The 19,212-nt window shown below is 43.8% G+C and overlaps 2 protein-coding genes across 8 annotated transcripts in view; one reads left to right on the plus strand and one right to left on the minus strand.

Moving 5' to 3' along the window:
* The window catches only part of MTRR (5-methyltetrahydrofolate-homocysteine methyltransferase reductase), a 29,493-nt gene extending 23,322 nt beyond the window's left edge, over positions 1-6,171 (minus strand). Inside the window, exons 1-4 of one of the 3 annotated variants that reach the window (XR_011506540.1) lie at positions 5,999-6,079; positions 4,257-4,421; positions 2,333-2,486; positions 1,077-1,194 (exon numbers count right to left, since the gene is read on the minus strand). Coding sequence is in view for 2 of the 3 variants with exons in the window: in XM_070519880.1 (XP_070375981.1) it covers positions 1,077-1,194; positions 2,333-2,486; positions 4,257-4,385 (401 nt within the window). In the remaining variant the exon portion in view is untranslated. Of the gene's footprint in view, positions 1-1,076; positions 1,195-2,332; positions 2,487-4,256; positions 4,422-5,445; positions 5,576-5,998 lie in introns of those variants that run through there. The other 2 variants (XM_070519880.1, XM_070519881.1) reach the window with 2 other exon arrangements.
* Positions 6,172-6,229: 58 nt separating this feature from the next.
* FASTKD3 (FAST kinase domains 3) lies at positions 6,230-18,785 on the plus strand. Of its 5 annotated transcripts, none has more exons than XM_014828466.3 (7): positions 6,230-6,354; positions 7,236-8,706; positions 9,357-9,442; positions 12,010-12,184; positions 13,355-13,424; positions 13,756-13,870; positions 15,075-18,785. In XM_014828466.3, exons 2-7 carry the CDS (start codon positions 7,269-7,271, stop codon positions 15,171-15,173), a joined length of 1,983 nt encoding a protein of 660 aa, XP_014683952.1. In that variant the 5' UTR covers positions 6,230-6,354; positions 7,236-7,268; the 3' UTR covers positions 15,174-18,785. The 5 variants fall into 5 exon arrangements, 4 of the variants coding, with proteins under 4 accessions (XP_014683952.1, XP_014683951.1, XP_044635429.1 ...); XM_014828465.3 differs by having other exon boundaries at positions 6,235-6,358; XR_011506541.1 differs by having other exon boundaries at positions 6,309-6,358; positions 13,236-13,424; positions 15,075-15,403.
* Positions 18,786-19,212: the final 427 nt, after the last annotated feature.

A 19,212-nucleotide genomic window follows, 5' to 3' on the forward strand; every position in this document is an offset into this window, starting at 1 on the left:
TAGCAATTAAATAGCTCCTACAGGACAATAAATATTGAACGCCAACAAAGTTCAAGGCGGGGGAAGCCCAATATAAAGGGACAAAACTAAAAGGCAGCATACAAGGAAATACAGTAGAGCTTTGACACCGTTAAGAACGTGCACACTGGGGTGATGGAAAAAATCCATGGCATCGCAGCTGCAGAACATGACGGACGGAGTGGACGCAAAGGGTGAGTTAAGTGGAGGTAAGTTAAGGGAAAGAGAAGTGCCTCCAACATGCTTGTGCAAGGTGGTAACACGCAGAAAGCAGACATGCTGAATTTGCTATTATTCATAAGCACAGATCTAGTGAGTGGATATTTACTTAATGCATATACCTGGTAGGAAAACACTCAAGAGCATGTGCTGTTATCTGGCTAAAATAGTTAAAGGTTAAGTGATAGACTAAGTTGTAGGACAACAGCTGTAAGACCTTTGAATAAATACATTAAGAGGATTTAAGAAGTTGCGCATAGGGTGAATTTAACAACAAGAATAAATAAAAATATGGAAATAGAAATTATATCTCTGGTTGACACGGCAGTAGATGGTCATTAAGATGCAAGGGAGAGAGAGTCAAGGAGCCAGCATGCTGTGAGGGCCTCTGACCTGCGTTCTCTCAGTGAAGGTGAAGCATGGCCCACTGGGTGCCCCCATGTGAGAGGAACTGCCTCCAGTCACTCCTGTGTGCACAGCAGACAGAAAAAGCACACGCACACCATCCAAGTTCCTAAAGAAAATGCTGATTTTTACAAATACCTACATGCTTTACAATAAAGCTAACTGCACTGCAGCAACTTTTCTCATTTCTTCCATTTACCCATACTGAGATGAATGAGGCACTTAAAAGAGAAAAATCAGCAAAATTGGTGAATCAGGCTCTGGCTGATCTTCTTGGGTCCTAGAGCTAAAAACCTAATGAAACTAAAATGACTTTCGAGATGAAAGTTTCAGTGCTAAATCAAGTCAACCCGTTCTGTAAACCCGCAAACTCTCACAGCGTACGGACAAGGGTTTCCTGGGAAGGAGGGCAGGGCGATGGGCGCAGCTCTTACCCCACGCAGTCATCCGCATGGCCAGTGTCACAGAAACGCTGGGCACCAAGCTCCCGCAGCCGTTTATCAATTATCTTCCCCCCGTTACAGAAGTACGTGTACTCTGAATCACCGAGACCTAGAGCCCAGAGAGATCGTTAGTGCACAGCAAGGGTTAAATTTAAAGACATACAGAACAGATAAAATATTTAAAACACCACCATTCCACGCTCTTACAGATGGAGAAGAAAAATGTACAGTTTCATGTTTTCTTATTTCTTCCTTGAGTAATACTAAGAATGCAAATAATTTTCTTCCATTTTACAACGTAAAAGTACCAGATATACTGAAACAAAACATACTTTTTGACCACTGTTAACAGAAAGAAATTTCACATTTTTGTTTCCATGAATCTGTGTAAAAACATGGAAATCTTAAAGCAAGGATTAGATAGGTTTAAAAATACATAATATCTGTATCTGCAGACTTTTCTGATCCAGTACAGGGGGTCTGCAAACTATAGCCTGTGGGCCAAATACCACTCACTGTGTTTCTTTGTAAATAAAGTTTTACTGAAACACAGCCAAGTGCATTTGTTCACATACAGTTATCGTAGCTTTCTAGCTACAACAGTAGAATTGAGTAGTTGTTGTTGAGACCACACGGCCTGCAAAGCCTAAAATATTTATCATCCAGACCTTTAGAGAGTTTACTGACCCCTAATCTAGAGCAGAGAGAGGCATCTCTACAATATAAACAATCATTTGCTATGTTTCTGTGTTGGATAAATTAAGAATTGTTTCTATGCTTCCTGGTAAGAAAACGGATTAACATTTTTGTACTTTGTTGAAAATTGTGCCAATGTGCGACCGGGACTGAAAACCACCTTCGTAGAGGACTGGTTTTCCCCTAGAGAAGATATCAGATCCACTTGGGAGCTTTTGTGAAAATAAACAAATAAATACAACAGCACACAGAGTTGCCCATGCCCCTTCAGGGACTCTGTTTGAGCAGGTTGGGGTGGTGCCCAGCCTCCATTATTCTAAAAACGTTTCACTGTTGAATCTGATGTGCACCCATGGTTAGGAACACCACTCAAGGGGCTCGGCAGAGGTGCTGCTGTAGGTGAAAACTTATACATACATAAAATATTTACATAAAAAAACAAAAAGGACAAAACCCATACAATTATATCATAGTTTTGAAAGATACATTCAGATACCAGAATTAAAGCCGGTAATGACAGAGTACTCTAAGAGCACAAATACTGTCCATACCTAGTAACCCATACCGCAGGTGAGCAAAGAAATCAGCCGGCAGTGTCTTGTCCTGTATTTCTTTAACGAACTTGCGGGCTGTGTCAGGTGGATCTCCGTTGCCCGTGGTAGAAACAACGAGAACAAGGGGCGCTGTTTCGGTTTTTAGGTCATACTACAAAACAAGGATGCCACGTCAAGGATCTCCTGCTGTATGTATTTTGACTTACATCGGCAAGGCAATAGCTTAGCTTCCTCTGTCTAGACCTAGTGCCCTGTACACACATGGCATAACTGAAGAGAGGTACTCAGAGCATTTTCAAGTTGGGGAAGTAAAAGTGTTCTCTTCAGGTATCAAGGAACCCAGCTATGAGGAATCACTCCTCACTCGTTCAGGGTTCCAGAAAACTGAGAATATCACATCAGGGGTAAACTGAAATCATCACTATTTCCAAGTCTTCCAAATCAAGTTTCTAATTTTCACCCAAATTTAAATATTTCAAATAGAGCACATCACTGTCTCTATTTATAATGACTGCATGAGCTCTACTGCTCATGATATCATCTAATTTGGCCCTAAGGAATTCACCTTATTTTTCACGCTGATATAACTGATAAGAATTTGAGTTAACATTTAGCAGGTGAGTCAATGCTTACAGGATATTACACAAGCTGTGTACTAACTTCTACAGTTTGTTAAAGTTACTTCACCTTGAAAAGGACTATCATGACCTAGGAAGTACAGAGTTATCTGTTTAAACTGGATCAGGAACAAGAATTGGAGAAATCATTCAGCTGGGGAGAGCAAACAACATGAGCCACAGGATATTAAAAAGAAATCTACTCACCTCACTGTCAAACAACCACTGACTCAGGTGGTGAGGTGACCCCGAGGGGCTGAATCAGGGCTAGTCACATGAGGTTAACGACTCTGTCCTTGTTTGTAGTGACAGATTCGGGGTGTATTCCATCACATGCCTCCCGCAATGTAAATTTACTTTGAAGTTACTGCAGAATTAGAGTCTACCCAGATTGGCGTCCTCCAGGACACACCCTGTTGGGTGAGTGACTACATCCGGAGTCACCCCGGCCTTGATGCATAAAGGAACTAGCTGGTTCTCCTTCTATGAGCTGGGTTTATAATTCACCTGTGCTAATGTCATCTAGCCTTTTGAACCAAAGATGTGAGAAAAGCTAGGGGGGGTTGTGAACTTGAGTGAGAGAGTAGAGGCAGGACAGTTTTTGAAGTATGAAATTGAATTTGATGGCTTAGTGGCTGACGCCTCCTCTTGTGGTATAAAAGCCCCTGCTAGTTGCTATGGCCTGAATTGTATGAAAGAGTATAATCTGGAGGTCTCAATCAGAATAACTGACAGAGGAACATAAGTCTGATAAGATCTTATGTATCCTAAGGTAGGAACTTCTGCAAAGACTGAATGTAAAAAAAAAACCAGGAGTCCCTGACCTAAAGAAACTGAGTCTTCTCCAGATACTTGCGCTTCTTTAAATTCTATTTCACAAAAGAATTACATGGTCCTTCACTTGAAGGAACTCTGACATGAATGGCAAGGTCTTTATTTGGGGGAAGCACAAATGGGGCACCAGGATTCACGCGGTGCAAAGTGCAGATGCATGCGAACACACACATCTCATCTGTTCTCACAGCCACCTCGTGAGATAAACAAGGCAACCACTACTATCTCCATTTATGGTTGAGGAATAACTTGTTTCAATCTTTGAGACTGTTTAGTCTAATTCAAATCTACTTAAGCATAAAAAATAGTTGGCAGGAATCTCACAACACAGTTGATAAAACACATTTCTGAGTGTTTAAAAAAAAGATTATGGTGGCAATTAGTGTCCTACTTTGTTAACGAATGTGACTTCCCAACCAAAGTACTTGAAGGCATAAAACACAATACAAATCATGAGTGACAGCTCTTACCTTATCTGACTCACTAATACAGTGAAGATCTGCAGAAAATCCATGTGCAACTGCTTTCTCACATATTTCCTCTGCTATGGCCTTTGCCTGTCCTCGCTGTGTAGCATAGAGTAACAAAAACCTCCTCATCACCCCAAGGCGTATGCTATAGCTACAACAGTGACACTGGAAAACAGAAAAGGGGATTTCCTTCTTAATTAAGTAGGAACAAAGTGCAGCTATTAACTCTCCCTCATAATCTGTGAAAAAGACTGCAACAGCCACACATAATATGAAATAGACTTCTTTAAATTTGTTAGCATAAATTCTAAATAAGTCTAAAGAAGAGACTCCATCAAACCAGGGAGAATACAGGAAGGAAGCTCTAATTCCACAGTTCAGAAATCAGATTTTGGGGTCAGACTACTTGGGCTTGATTCCAGGGTCAGTCACTGACAACAGTGTAACTTTAGGAAAGCTACTCAGCTGATCTAAGTCTCAGCTCCTTCACCTTTAAAATGAGGATAATACTGCCCACTTGACAAAGGTTGATCGGTGAACCAATGGCCGAGACACAGCACTGCTCACAAAATCTTACATATCTTTTTGTTTGATCTTTTAAAGGAGGTAAAAGTAACAATTCCATTGAAATTGTAGGATTTTTGGTTCCTTCTTGATTCTAATGCTAAATAAACTCATCATAATACTAAAGTTAATCAAAGCACATACTCTGCTTTATTATTTAACTCAATATCAAATGTGAGTCCATGTGTATACACATATATATGTATAGAAAGAGAAAGAAAATGTTTTCAACCCACATTTGGTTTTACTAGTACCATATGTCTTTCCTGAAGAGAAAACCAGGAAAAAAATAAAGGACACTCACAGACTTTTTTCAATATTCATCCAGTGTCTAAAAGGGGGAACTGTCAATTTGTAGGGACAGATTTAAACTGAAACCCAAATCGAAATCTTGGCTTTTGGTGAATAAACCACCAACAGTTTTATGCTCCTCTGGACAGTTACATCTAAGGATAAATTAAACCACGAGGAAATTAAAAGGTAAAATGAACGGTGTTACATAAGACGTTAAAAATCATGGAATATCGTTACGGAACAGAACTGAGACAGGCATTTGGCAGATGTTCAATAAACTCACTAAACGGACGAATGAATAACGTGAAGACACCACACATTCAGGGCTCACCGAGAACTGTCAAAGCGTAACGATGGAAAGATCATCGCTTATTCTCATTATAGTTAGCGACCTGGATCCCTTCCTGGGAGCCACGCACAGCTGTGGGTGCTTCAGAGGACGGAACCCTTAGTCCCACCACCACCTTACAAAGCAGGTACTGCGGCCCCACGTTTCCCAGAGGCGGTTCCCCGACACCGCAGGGCCAAGGTCAGGCGGAGAAGCGCTGGGGCAGGACCCCCGTGCACGCTCCGAACACTCCCGCGTTTCCAGCGCCCCTTCCCGACTCCCACGCGTCCCCGCGCCCCGATGTGCCCTTTAACCCCGTCTACAACAGTGTTTGGAACACACACGCCGACGGAGGAGGGGCGCACAGCGGCCTGCGGGACCGGCGCCGCCGGGGACCCGCTCCGGAAGGCCCCGCCCGAGTGCCCGGCGCAGCCCGCCCTCCGCCCGCAGCTCCGCGAGGCTAGGCTCCTGACCGAGCCGCGCGCGCCCAGCCCCGGCCTGGGGAGGGACGCAGGAGCGCGGAGGCCGGTGCCCTCGCCGACCCTGGGCCGCCTACCCTCCGGCCCGTTTCCCCTCGGGCCTGTGCTGGGCAGGCGGCCCAACGCCGGGAAAGCCGCAGCCGCGTCCTCACCTCCTGGCGCCGGACCCGGCCGGAGACGCCCCCGGAGAGCGCGGGCACAGCGGTCGCTGCAGTGCACCTGCGCACACGGTCGCGGCGCGCACGCTCAGAGCCCGAGACCAATAGGAAGCTGGGGAGGGGAGCTGCGTCAATCAGCGCGCGCCGGACGTGGGCGGGCCTGCCAGTCCTGCGCATGCGCCGGACGCTTTGGCCGCCGCCGCTGCGGTGTGCGCGTACGGAGGCCCACGAGGTTCGCGTGCCTCCGCGGCTGCTCGGAGCTCCGGCCGGCTGAGGTCGGTAGGTGTCGGCGCAGGCTTGCGGTCGTTAGTCCCGGCCGGCGTCGCTGAGGCTCCCGTGCTGCCCTGGCCTCCCCCACCCGGGGGTTGAACGTCCCTGGGGCGCCGGGTTCGAGGGCGCCCGGCCCGCACGGTCCTTTCATTCCAGGGAGGTTGCGGTCCCCGGGGTGTCGCGTCCGCTCTGTTCTGCGCGCTCGTGCTCCCGAATCCCAAGCGAGGTGTTTGGTCTGGACAGGCTGCCCACCTTCCCCCCGCATGGACCCGCATCCTGTTAGTTTTTTTAAATCCTACTTCTTTTTTCCGTTTACCAAGCTAGACCTTTATCTTCCTCCATCCTGGCTAAATCCTGACTCCAAAGGGAAACCTATATCTCCGGGCCGTTGAAGCACGTTTTTTACTTCTGCTTTGTGTCAACCTATACGAATTTTGGCCACTTTGCCCTTTGCCTTTTTTGAGTATATTTAACCAAACGCAATTCCTTCCGTCAGCCAACATATAGGAGGCGTCTTTAGAATCTAGACTGCCTGAGTTTGAATCACAGCCCTGCCATTTAGTACTTGTGAAAACTGGGCAAAATAACTTCTTTGTGCTTGAATTTCTACATCTGTAAAAAGACCATATAAGCTCTTGATTCGTGTGTTGTTGCGAGGATTGTTAGTAAATGGTAAAGCACAACAGTGCTTGGCAAATGATAGCGATTATTATTGTTAGATGCTGGCCACTTTTCTAAGCTCTAAGATGCAGGCTCTGCTCCTCTGGTGCTTATGTTTTAGTGGGAAATATGAACCACTTTTGGTACTCATCCTCAGTTTCATAAGCATTCATGTTATTGAGTGAGTCATATTCTCAAGATATTTCACTATGTTTTTATTCTTTAGTTATAAATCAAGAAGAGTTGAGAATCTGATGGCATGGCTTTAATTACGTTGCGGAGGAACCTTTGTCATTTATCTGATTTTCGGATACAGGGAGCTCTGGCTGCTCTGAAAAATCAACCTGTAAATCATGTTCACAAGGTCGTCAAGGAGCATCTGTGTCCATGGTTCTGTTCTCTACAATCTGAGCCTTTCAGGGTCAGGTTTCATCATGCCTGTTGTAAAAAGTTCCATTCAGAAAATGGAAATGCCCTTCATCCAGTTGGTGAGCCGGTGTTCTCTCAAATACATGATTGGGACAGGCTTGAACAAAATCTTAAAAATGTGGACGAACAGATATTTTACAGGAGACTAAGCAACTTCACTTCATCAGAAGAAGTCTTGCATTTTATAAGCACACTGCAAACTTTGCCTGATACGATGGCAGCAGGAGCCTTACAACGGATTTATGAAGTGGAAAAAAAAGATGGCGATCAAAGACTGCCAAGAGAAATCCTAGAGAATAGCACCTTTCAAGCTTTATGCATTCAGTTTGAACAGAAACCTTCAAATCTGTCAAACACTGGTCTGGTCACTGCTCTGCAAGCCTTGACTCTGTTGTATGTGGATCCCCAAAGTAGCTTGTTATTGAACCTAGTGGCAGAATGCCATCATCGGCTCCGAAGGGGTGGCCTGGAAGTTCACAGTCTTTGTGTTCTGGGAGAATGTCTGATTAAACTGCAGGGTCCAGGTTGTGCAACACTGGAACTGATTATATGTCAACTGCAAGGTGAAAAATTGGAAAAATTTGCCCCCGAGGATATTGTCGCCCTTTATAGAATACTGCAGGCGTGTGCTGAAAAAGTGGACCAACACCAGACGTTTCTAAATCAGATAAACAACTTTTCTCTGTCAGTAGTTTCCAACCTGAGTCCTAAATCGCTGAGCCAGATGCTCACCGCCCTAGTGGTTCTTGATCAAACTCAGGCGCTTCCTCTGGTTATAAAACTGGGTAAATATGTTGTGAGGCATGTCCCTCATTTCACTAATGAAGAGCTCCTAAAAGTCTTAGAGGCTTTCATATACTTTGGGCACAATGACAGATTTTTTACAAAAGCCCTGGAGCAACATGTGGCATCACTCTGTCTCACCTTGGACCCTGAGGTTGTCAGCAAAGTCATGGAGTACTGCTGTCGAAAACAGATTCTTTCAATACCCATCCTCAATGCAGTGGCAGAAACTTTTGTTTGCCAATCAGAAAAATTTTCACCTAGTCAGATTTCTGAGCTAATCGAACCATTTGGGAAACTCAATTATTTGCCACCAAATGCCTCTGCTTTATTTAGAAAATTGGAAAATACGTTACTCACACATTTCAATTATTTTCCACCCAAAACACTATTGAAACTTCTACATTCATGTTCGCTTATTGAATGCCATCCAGTCAACTTTATGTCAAAAATATTCAGCCCTTATTTTCTTCAACAGCTGCAAGGTGAGTTGATTAAAACTTCTGAGAATGAAAAAATGGTTAATTAACCTTTGACCTTGTTATGTTTTCAAGTCACACGTGTACCTTTTACGCTGTGCAATCTGTTGCCTTTATTTTTTGTCCCATAATAGTTGAAAGAAGAGATCTGAAGTTGCAGATGCTAGTATAAATGCAGCATTAAAGAATGATAGGACATTACATAGAGAGAGAAGACAGTTTTGGGTAGACACTGCTGCCCTGGCTGAGAAACTGAGTATTCTTGTAGGGATGTGGTGATGGCAATGGTAATAGTCATGTAGTTTCAAAAAACACTCCTGTCTTTTGAAAGGTTGGTACTTTTCATCTTAATTGAAGGCAACCCAAATATGTCAAATTTCTGTATCTCCAATACTTAAAGGAAATTTTTGCTAATTCTCCTAACAGATTTTGCCAATTAATTATATTCTGTAGTTAAGAGCTTGAGTTCTTGGAAGTCAATATGAGAGTTCAGGGATGGCAAGCTCGAAGGAATAACGAATTTTAACAAGTTCCTTTCCTGGTGTCATAAAAATATGGTACTTCCGGAGCGAATAGACGAATGTTGTGTGCTTTCTCCTCTCATTTCACGTGCCGAGATTCAAACTTCATGATGACTGGGATGCTTCTTATTTCAGGTGATGAATCCTACTTGGACAGACTGAGCCTGGCACAACTGACCCAGCTTTTCTTAACCTCCATCCTAGAATGCCCTTTCTATAAGGTAAAAGCAGGAGCTCGGTTGTTTCATTTCCCCGGGGGGGAGCAGTTCCCTTTTGTTCCCCCGCCCCACCCCCTGAAATCTTTAAGTTCTTTCTCTTTTGATCTGTCTCAGTAACCTCATTAGAAAGCAGAACTTTTATTCACCTGGAGTTAGTTGCCACCAGATGGCCTTTTCTTTGATAAATTGACCCCATTCCTGTTTTCTCGTCTTTGAGGGACCCATTTCCTGCTGTGTAAGATTTCCTGGAAGGGGTCATCAAGTGCTGCAGGCATATGAGTCTCAGTTCTCCTAGATTCATTCTGAGGGTTTTAAAAGGTTTTAGCACTCCCCGCAGCTGTCATAAAAGTGAGAATCTGTGGACCAAACACATCCTAAATCATTTCTGAGTATATTTTTAAGCCAAGCCAGAAATTTCACTTCTATCTGATAGAGTTTAGTTGAGGTGGAGTTTGTGCCTCCAGTCAAGTACTCTAAAGACTCATTCTCGTAACTTTATCACGCACCTTGTTTAGGATCAGAAATGGCATCTCCAGACTTGCACATCCATGCCTGGTCCTCCATACTTGCCTGCACCACATTTAAGAGAGCTCATTTTGAAATAAGGTATAAGAATGGAAAGGTACCACTGTTTTCTTTAAAACAGCTTAAACAGTACTAATATAAATAATAGTTACTCCAAATTGCTTCCTTCCCTGAAGGAAGAGTGTTAACAGCAGTTTCTATGTCCAGCTGTGCACAAATACATACATTCTATCCAGTTTCTCTCTTTTCATGGAATGGGACTGTTGAAAGTACAGTTTGCCTTTATGCCCAGTATATCATGGATGTTCCTCAGGGGCAGTACTTAAAGATGAAATGCACTTTTTTTAAAAGTGGCATGATATTTCACTGTATTTACTCCAGAGTTGCACCATTGATGGACTTCCAGGTTTTTTCCAACATTTGTCTCTATCAACAATGCTGTAATAAACATCCTTGCATATCCTTTCATACTGGAACCTTTATTTATTTATTTATTTATTTTTTGAGGGAGATTAGCCCTGAGCTAACATCCACCACCAATCCTCCTCTTTTCACTGAGGAATATTGGCCCTGAGCTAACATCCATACCCATCTTCCTCTGCCTTATATGTGGGATGCCTGCCACAGCATGGCTTGGTAAGTGGTGGGTAGGTCCACATCCAGCATCTGAACCGGCAAACCCCGGGCCACTGAAGCAGAGCACGTGAACTTAACTGCTGCACCACTGGGCCAGCCCCAGAACCTTTGTATTTTTTTAATCTAGATATTATATTTCTGAAAGTGGGATTACTGGATTAATTTTCGATAGATACTGACAGAATTTCTTGCCTAATAGTTGTAGATGTCACGTTTCACCAGCAAAGAATAAAGGTGGCCATGGCTCCCCCACTTCTATTGCAGTGTTATTACTCCCTTTAATTTTGTCATTCAACTCAGGGAAAAAGAGTATCATGTCACATGTTTAAATTGCATTTTAATGAGCAGTAATAAAGTTGAACATATTTTCAAATGTTGATCAGTTATTTACATTTGCTATGAATTGCCTTCTTACCCCCTAACTCATAGGTTTGGGTTTTTGGTCTTTTTTTTTTTGTCCTAAAACACATTGTAAAACAGAGGTGTTAACTATTATGTATGTTGCACATATTTCCTCCTAGTGTGTAGTTTTTAATTTTTTTAGCTTTAATATTTTTTGTGATGTCTTTTTGCTACACAGAGGTTTTAAGTTTTCTGTAATCAATCCATCTATCTTTTGTGGCTTCTGGGTTTCCTGTCTCACAAATATTTTACCACTCCTAAGGTAATATAAATAGTTTGCTAAATTTTTGAAAATACTGTTTTTCTGATTACATTTAGACCTTTAATCCACCAGGAATTTATTATAGTCTTCAGTGTGTGCTACAATTTGGCTTAGTTCTTTGCCAGATGGATAACCAATTGCTAGCACCATTTATTACATAGTTATCCTTTTCTTATTAAATTAAAATGTCACCTTTATCAGATTTTCCACTGTTAAAAACTTCAGTTGAGTGTTTTTAAAGTAATGCTAAGAGTTCCAAAGATGTTTCTTGAGCTGTACTAGCATTGTTGTTCTCTCTTTCTTTCTTTCTGTGACCATTGACTACTTTTAAAACACATTTAGTGGGCCAGCCCTGTGGCCTAGTGGTTAAGTTCAGCATGCTCCACTTTGGTGGTCCAGATTTGTTTCCCAGGGTCGAACCTACACCACTCCACAGCGGCAGCTGTGCTATGGCAGTGACCCACATGCAAAATGGAGGAAGATTGGCACAGCTGTCAGCTCAGGGCAAATCTTCCTCAGCAAAAAACAAAAAAAAAGTTTAGAAGATAGTTTGAACTATTGGACTTCAACTATAAAAAGAATATTTTGCATTGTCATTTTGAGAAAGATATTTGTCATAAGTCTTGGAAAAGTAACATGCCTATAAAGTAATCTTGTATCAGACTTTTGTTCTTAGGAAACCTTTATTTTATTCTGTGGTTTATATCTTATTTTTCTGTCTCACATTTGCACGTATGATTTCTAGGGTCCAAAACTTCTTCCTAAATATCAAGTGAAATCATTTCTCACCCCGTGCTGCTCCCTGGAGACCCCTGTGGATTTCCAGCTTTATAAATCTGTGATGACTGGGCTGATTGACCTGCTGGGAGCAAGGCTGTATTTTGCTTCAAAAGTGTTAACGCCCTATCGTTACACAGTAGGTGAGTAGTGGGGAGTTTTCTTGTTAAGCTCGTGTGTCAGACCTCAGTGTGCTGTCCTCTTTTGCACTGTGTGGGATTTGGTAGCCGTGGAAGGTCTGGAAACACAAAGTGGAGCTGGCCCTTCTCTGAAGGCAGAGCAGAGCAGGAGTGAGCAGGAGGGCTGTCGAGCAGACATGAGTGTTCCACATGGCAGCCACGTGATGGCAGAATGTCTTTGGGCAAAGAATTTAACCTCTTTCTGCTTGCTTCTTATCTGTAAGATGAGAGGAAGAAGAATAGTGACGTCAAAGCCTTGTTTAAGGACTAAATGAAATAATATGGAGTAACACCTGGAACATAGCAGTTGTTAGCTGCTGTTATCCTCTAGGCCAGCGCCGCCCAGTATAGTAGCCACTAGTACACGTGGCTGTTTACATTTAAATGAATTAAAAATTATAAAAATTCAGAGTTCAGTTCTTCAGTGGCCATGGCCATATTTCAAGTGATCAGGTGGCTCATAGCTGCAGTATGGGACAGCGCAGGTGTAAACATTTCCATCGTTGCACAAAGTTCTGTTGGACAGCGCTGCCCGGAGAGTCCAAGTCCTTCTGCCCTGATAATGTTTTTAATTGATGAGTCAGAGAAAATCAGCTCAAAGAAGACAGTGTTTTATAGGCTTCACGTGGTCGCATCGCTCTCCTCTCCTACTTTATGGGCTCCATTACAAAAGGAGTGGCAGAACCTCGGAGGAAAGGAAGGGGAGGCTGCCGATGCTCAGGGACCACATGTCTGTCAGGGTGCAGGATGCTCCACCTCCCCCGAGGCACTGGGAGCTCCAGGGAGGAAAGGTTCTGGCTGTGTAGCTGTCTAACTTTGCTTAACTTAAAGGATTTTGTTTACTCTCTGGATTGAAGGGTCCCCACCACTTACCAGAAGGAGAGAGAGAAGGTATGCATGGTTCTTGTCCTACCCTGGACACCTTGAGGACCCACTCATTTTAAAGTTGTGGTTGAGTATAGAACCAGTTCACTTAAAATGCTCACCATTGTCTGGTGTGGTCATTACTTTGCAGCCTTCAGCCCGGTTGGTAAATGCAGTGTGGAAGAAGTCAAAACAGAACAAGGAGGAGTAAAGGAAGATAATGTTTGTGAGGGTATCACATGAAGAATTTTTCCTTTCTTCTCTCACCAGATGTCGAAATTAAATTAGATGAAGAAGGATTTGTATTACCGTTTACGGTTGATGAAGATGTACATAAAAGGTAAAGAAACTGGTGTGGTTTTTGTTACAAAACTTGTTGAGGTTAATAAACAGTAGTTTTCTTAAGAAGGTGAAAAAATAGACATGATTCTGGAAATTAAGACACTACTTTGCAGCATACCATTTTTGGAGATTCCTTGTAACATTTTATAAACATTAATAAAATAGAGTGCTTTTTCAGCAGGTTAAAGGAGAGCACATTCATGACTCATTTGAAAATAATATTGGCACATAAGGAATAGCTAAATCCCAAGTAAACTCTGGCAACTAAAAAATATATAAATATTTTGGATTGTTTTAAAAAGTAAGTTTCTCTTTCTCTGATTTTTCAGGGTAGCATTGTGCATTGATGGTCCGAAAAGATTTTGTTTGAATAGTAAACACTTACTGGGGAAAGAGGCCATGAAACAAAGACACCTGCGCTTACTCGGTTATCATGTTGTTCAGGTATGGCCTCACCTATCGTGTTTTCCAAAAGCAATTTCTGCTTCACATTTGCTTTTTCCAGAGTGCTAAGTGGTCTGCCAGCCCAGTGGACCAAACTTACTAAAAGTAAAGTTTAAGTGCCAGCTTTGTTAATTAGGCTTAAATCTCTTGATTTATGTTTTGAAATACAAAAGTTTCAGACCTTCAGCTTTCCAAAGTGAGGCATCCCTATATTCTCTATAAGCTATGCTTCACTCTGCTTTTAGAATTATTAGTTATTGGAATATCCGTTTTAATTTCCCTCTGACTTAATAAATAAAGTGGACAAGATGACCTGTTAAAACTGGGATCTTCATCAACAGGTATCTGACTAAGACCTTGTTTGTGTTTGCAGTGTAGACCACTTAACAGTGGCTCACGTGAGAGGTCTCCAGTTAATGTGCCTGGGGCTCCCCAGTTCTCTAAGCTGTCGCCAGTCTGCTCTCTGCTTTCCTGTCTGGTTACTTTTTTTCCACCCTGTGTTATGTATCCCCAGATTAATTTTCCTAAAACTAATCATGCCAGTGTGTGCTCGGAAAGCTTCACTGTTTCCTCACTGCTTCCAGGAGAAACGAAAAAGTCCCCTAGCTCTCAGGGTTCCAGGCCCCCCAGTCAGCCCGCAGCCGGGCCCTCTGCTCCAAGCTGAGTGGGCTCTGCCCTTTCCCCAGGCCCCTGCATTCTCTCTTGCCTGCCTGCCTTTGCCCAGGCTGCTTCCACCGCCAGACTCGTGTCTCCCACTCTGAGCATCTAAATTCTGGTCATTTACCAACTCCCGGCTCAGCTTCACCTTTCACCCTAATCTAAAATGCTGCCTCCCTCTCAATACTAGAGCACCAGTTTTCTTTGTACGTTCTGCTTTATGTGACTGCTCATTTTTTGTACTTATTATATATTTTGATGTGGCACCTACTCTGCGAGCTTTTTGAGGACAGAGATCATGTTTCATTCTTAGTTAAATATCCCACTTATTGAGTCGGCAAATACTTGCTGCGTCTGTGCCACGTCACAGGCACCATGGTGGGCACTGGGATCCAGGATGAGTAAGCCAGCTGCAGTCTCTGCCCTGGGGAGCTGACAGCCCACCATGGGGGAGGGGAGAGACAGACAAGGTCTCGGCAAACCCAAGGTGATTCAGGTCCTAGAGGACTGACCAACTCTGACCAACTCCATTTTCCTCTCCTTACAGATTCCCTATTATGAGATTGAGATGCTAAAATCAAGACTTGAGTTGGTGGAATATTTACAAAGAAAACTGTTTTCTCAAAATGCTGGCATTCATTGGTAACCAGAAGGAATACTGGCATCCGAACTCAGTGGCAGAACTTGTGTTTTCATGAGACTCTATATAAGAAAAAGAATATCATTTGTGAATTAGCTGTGTGTTTGTGGACTGTGGGGAACTGGAGAGGGCCTGTGGTTTTCCTTATACCGTGTGTACACTTACAATGGTAAATTTAAAATTAATTTATATCTTTATACATCAGAATTGATCAAGTACAATAAAAGAATGTAATGAATGTGTCGTTATATTTAAATCTTTCATTTGGTGATAGCTGCTGACTGAAAAGAGCATGCTCTTTCAAGACCTTTATTTCCTCTTATAACAAATATAAGGAAGAAATTTTATCTCCGATGTTCTGTGACATTTTGTTAGAGGAAGTAATATATGGTAGGGAGAAGGAGCAATGAGAGAGAGACTAGTACTTTAGATAGAAACATGTATAATTATGGAATTATGCAGAAATAACCTTTTAGTTAAAAAGAAAATATATTAGGGTGGGAGCTTTTATCTTTTTTTTTTAGTCAAGGTCCAAAGACATAGAAAAGGAACTTAATTTAGATAGGGTTTTTTGGGGGAGTGTTTGAGTGGAAGGAGAAACTTCTAAATTTTAAATAAAAAAATGGGTTAAATTGTCTTTCATTGCAATTGTAATGAAGCCTTCCAGATGCTTCATCGTCCCGTTATGGTCAGGTTAAAGCTTTGGGGAGAAGGGGACCCTGGGTTCTTCCACCAGCTAGTTCTGCGGCCTGGGACAAGGAAAGGGAGGGAGCTGCTCTGTGAGTCGCTCACTCTGCAAGCCCGCGCTGAGCACTTCAGCATCATGCTCGAGTGAGCCTCCCAGCCTTCTGATTGAGGGGATGGTCCCATTTTACAGATTAGTGGACCAGCGCAGAGAGGGTGAGTGTCCAACCCGTTATTTCATTCATCATAAGTGGTGAATGAAGGTCTGAATCTGGTCTTGAGAAGCAGTGGAGAACAGCGGCTGAGAATCTCCCTGGGCTTGAGGTCCTCCGCTTGCTGCGGGACCGAAGGCCTCAGTGTCCTCAGGGATAACTGCAAATAATAATACTGTAGTGAATAGTTCCTAGGACTGCTGCAACAGAGTTCCACAAAGTAGGTTCAGAATCAACAAGAGATTCAGTCTCGGTTCTGGGCGCCGATTCTGAAATCAAGGTGTCAGCAGCGCCGTGAACCCTCTGAAGCCTCTGGGACAGGATCCTTTCTTGCTTCTTCCAGCTTCTGGTAGCCCCCAGCATTCCTTGGTTTGTGGCAGCATCACTCCAATTTCTGCCTCCACGTTCACCCGGCTGTCTTCCCTGTGTGTGTCTCACTGTGTCTTCACCTGGCATCTCCCTGTGTGTGTCTCTCTGTGTCTTCACCTGGCATCTCCCTGTGTGTGTCTCTCTGTGTCTTCACCTGGCATCTCCCTGTGTGTGTCTCTCTGTGTCTTCACCTGGCATCTCCCTGTGTGTATCTCTCTGTGTCTTCACCTGGCATCTCCCTGTGTGTGTCTCTCTGTGTCTTCACCTGGCATCTCCCTGTGTGTGTCTCTCTGTGTCTTCACCTGGCATCTCCCTGTGTGTGTCTCTCTGTGTCTTCACGTGGCATCTCCCTCTGTGTGTCTCTCTGTGTCTTCACCTGGTGTCTCCCTGTGTGTGTCTGTCTTCTCCTGGCGTTTTCCCTGTGTGTGTCCCTCTGTGTCTTCACCTGGCGTCTCCCTGTGTGTGTCTGTCTTCTCCTGGCGTCTCCCTGTGTGTGTCTCTCTGTGTCTTCACCTGGTATCTCCCTGTGTGTGTCCGTCTTCACCTGCCATCTCCCTGTGTGTGTCTGTCTTCACCTGGCACCTCCCTGTGTGTGTCTCTGTGTCTTCACCTGGTATCTCCCTGTGTGTGTCTGTCTTCACCTGGCATCTCCCTGTGTGTCTTTCTCCTGGCACCTCCCTGTGCGTGTCTCTGTGTCTTCACCTGGCATCTCCTTGTGTGTATCCATCTTCTCCTGGCGTCTCTCTGTGTCTCTCTGTGTCTTCATCTGGGATTTCCCTGTATGTGTGTCTTCTGGCGTCTCCCTGTGCGTGTCTCTCTGTGTCTTCACCTGGCATCTTCTTGTGTGTGTCTGTCTGCACTTGGTATCTCCCTGTGTGTGTCTCTCTGTGTCTTCTCCTGGCATCTCCCTGTGTGTGTCTCTCTGTGTCTTCTCCTGGCATCTCCCTGTGTGTCTCTCTGTGTCTTCACCTGGCATCTCCTTGTGTGTGTCTGTCTTCACCTGGCGTCTCCCTGTGTGTGTCTGTGTCTTCACCTGGCGTCTCCCTGTGTATGTATGTATCCAAATTTCCCTTTTTCCAACGACTCCAGCCATATGGGTTGAGAGCCCACCCTAATGACCTCATCTTAACTTGATCAAGTCTGCAAAGACTCTATGTCCACAAAGGTCACATTCACAGGTGCTGCAGGTGAGGACATCGATAGAGCTTTCGGGAGGCTATAACCCATAACAGGTCGGAATGAGAGTGAGTTGATATACATGAAACACTTAGAAAAGTACCTGGAGGAGCATAAGCACACAGCCCACGTTAGCTAGTGTTAGTTGGTCTGAATTTCCACCCCATCCTGCTGTGTACTTCGCTTTACCTTTTTGAGTCTGTCTATCTTTAGAACAAGAAACAGAGACTAGATCAGCCCTAAGATCATTCTGTAGAGTGTATGCCTCCAATTCCAGAGAAGGAAAGAGCAAATGGAGATTGAACAGGAGAGGTGCCATTGCTGCTGTGTATCTGAGCCCCCATGACCTTGCTCCTCCCTGCTGGCCTCTGGGCCAGCCCCCCCTGCACTGTGTGCCCTCCTGTGACTCGGCTCATCCTTGGGTGGGAAGCAGCCCTGAAGTGTGGGGGTGAGGGAAACAGCTTGCAGTGTAAAGAGGGAGACAGACTTGAGTAAATAGCCACACACGTAATGACAGTCTGTTAGAAATGCTAAGGAAAAGCACAGCCTAAACGTTCTTCTCCACCTTTTTAGTTTGTCTAGATCCTTCGCATCCGTCGTGACCTTTTTCCCTGGTTGCTGTAATCGGAATCAGGTGCTCTTCCCCCTGCATTTTTATTCACATCCTCTGTCGAGCCTTGTCTCCTTGGGCTTTCCTCTACACACTTCATTCATTCATTCATTCACCAGACATCTACCAAAGAGCTCTAATCATGCTGGGCACCCACTAATGTGATAGCTCCAGAGGGAAGCAGAAAAGAGCCCCTGCCTGAGGGTGGCTAGGAGTTGGGTGAGCTCCATAAACAAGCAGGTGGTTATGGTGATGAGCGGGCTGGCAACCTGAAGAATGTGCAAGACGCTGAGAATGCAGAAGACCTCAGGCCCACTTGGGAGGGAGCGAAGGCTGCTTGGAGTGACTTGTGAACTGCATTGTAGAAGGAAGAGAGGTGGGTCTGTGTGGCGGGCTAGCATTTTAGGCATTGTGTGGCCAGAGCACCCGGCACAAAGCAGACAGCAGGAAGGAGGGCTCCACCAACTCTGGCACTTTGTTTTAAAGCAAATTTTAATCCCAAAAATGTGTATGTGTATGTCAAGAAAATAATTCAGACTAATAAATAAATACGACGTTGATGGTTTCACCAGTTGGAGTGAATTTGACAAGCTCTGTAAAATTATAAAGCCAGGTCCTTGTAAACTCAATCCTCAGGCCGCTAAATTTTAATGTTTACCTAAACAAGCAAAAGTAATTTGATTGTGCTTCTTGAAATTACATATCCAGTCTAAGAGTTCTTGTTACCATATATTGATAAGATTTTTCAGTGAGGCACAATCTTGCTATAGTTTTTCAAAAGTACAGCCACGAGTCACTTAATGACAAGGATACATCCTGAGAAATGTGTCATTAGGTGATTTCGTCCTTGTGCAAACATCAGAGTGTATTTACACACGTAGGCTATACAGTACTAATCTTATGGGACCACCATCATGTATGCAGTCCGTCATTGACCCTAACATCGTTATGTGGTACATGACTGTAAAAGCAAAGAAAGAAAAATGGGTGAAAA

The sequence above is a fragment of the Equus asinus genome, chromosome 10, assembly GCF_041296235.1.
Source record: "Equus asinus isolate D_3611 breed Donkey chromosome 10, EquAss-T2T_v2, whole genome shotgun sequence".
NCBI classification, from domain to species: domain Eukaryota; kingdom Metazoa; phylum Chordata; class Mammalia; order Perissodactyla; family Equidae; genus Equus; species Equus asinus.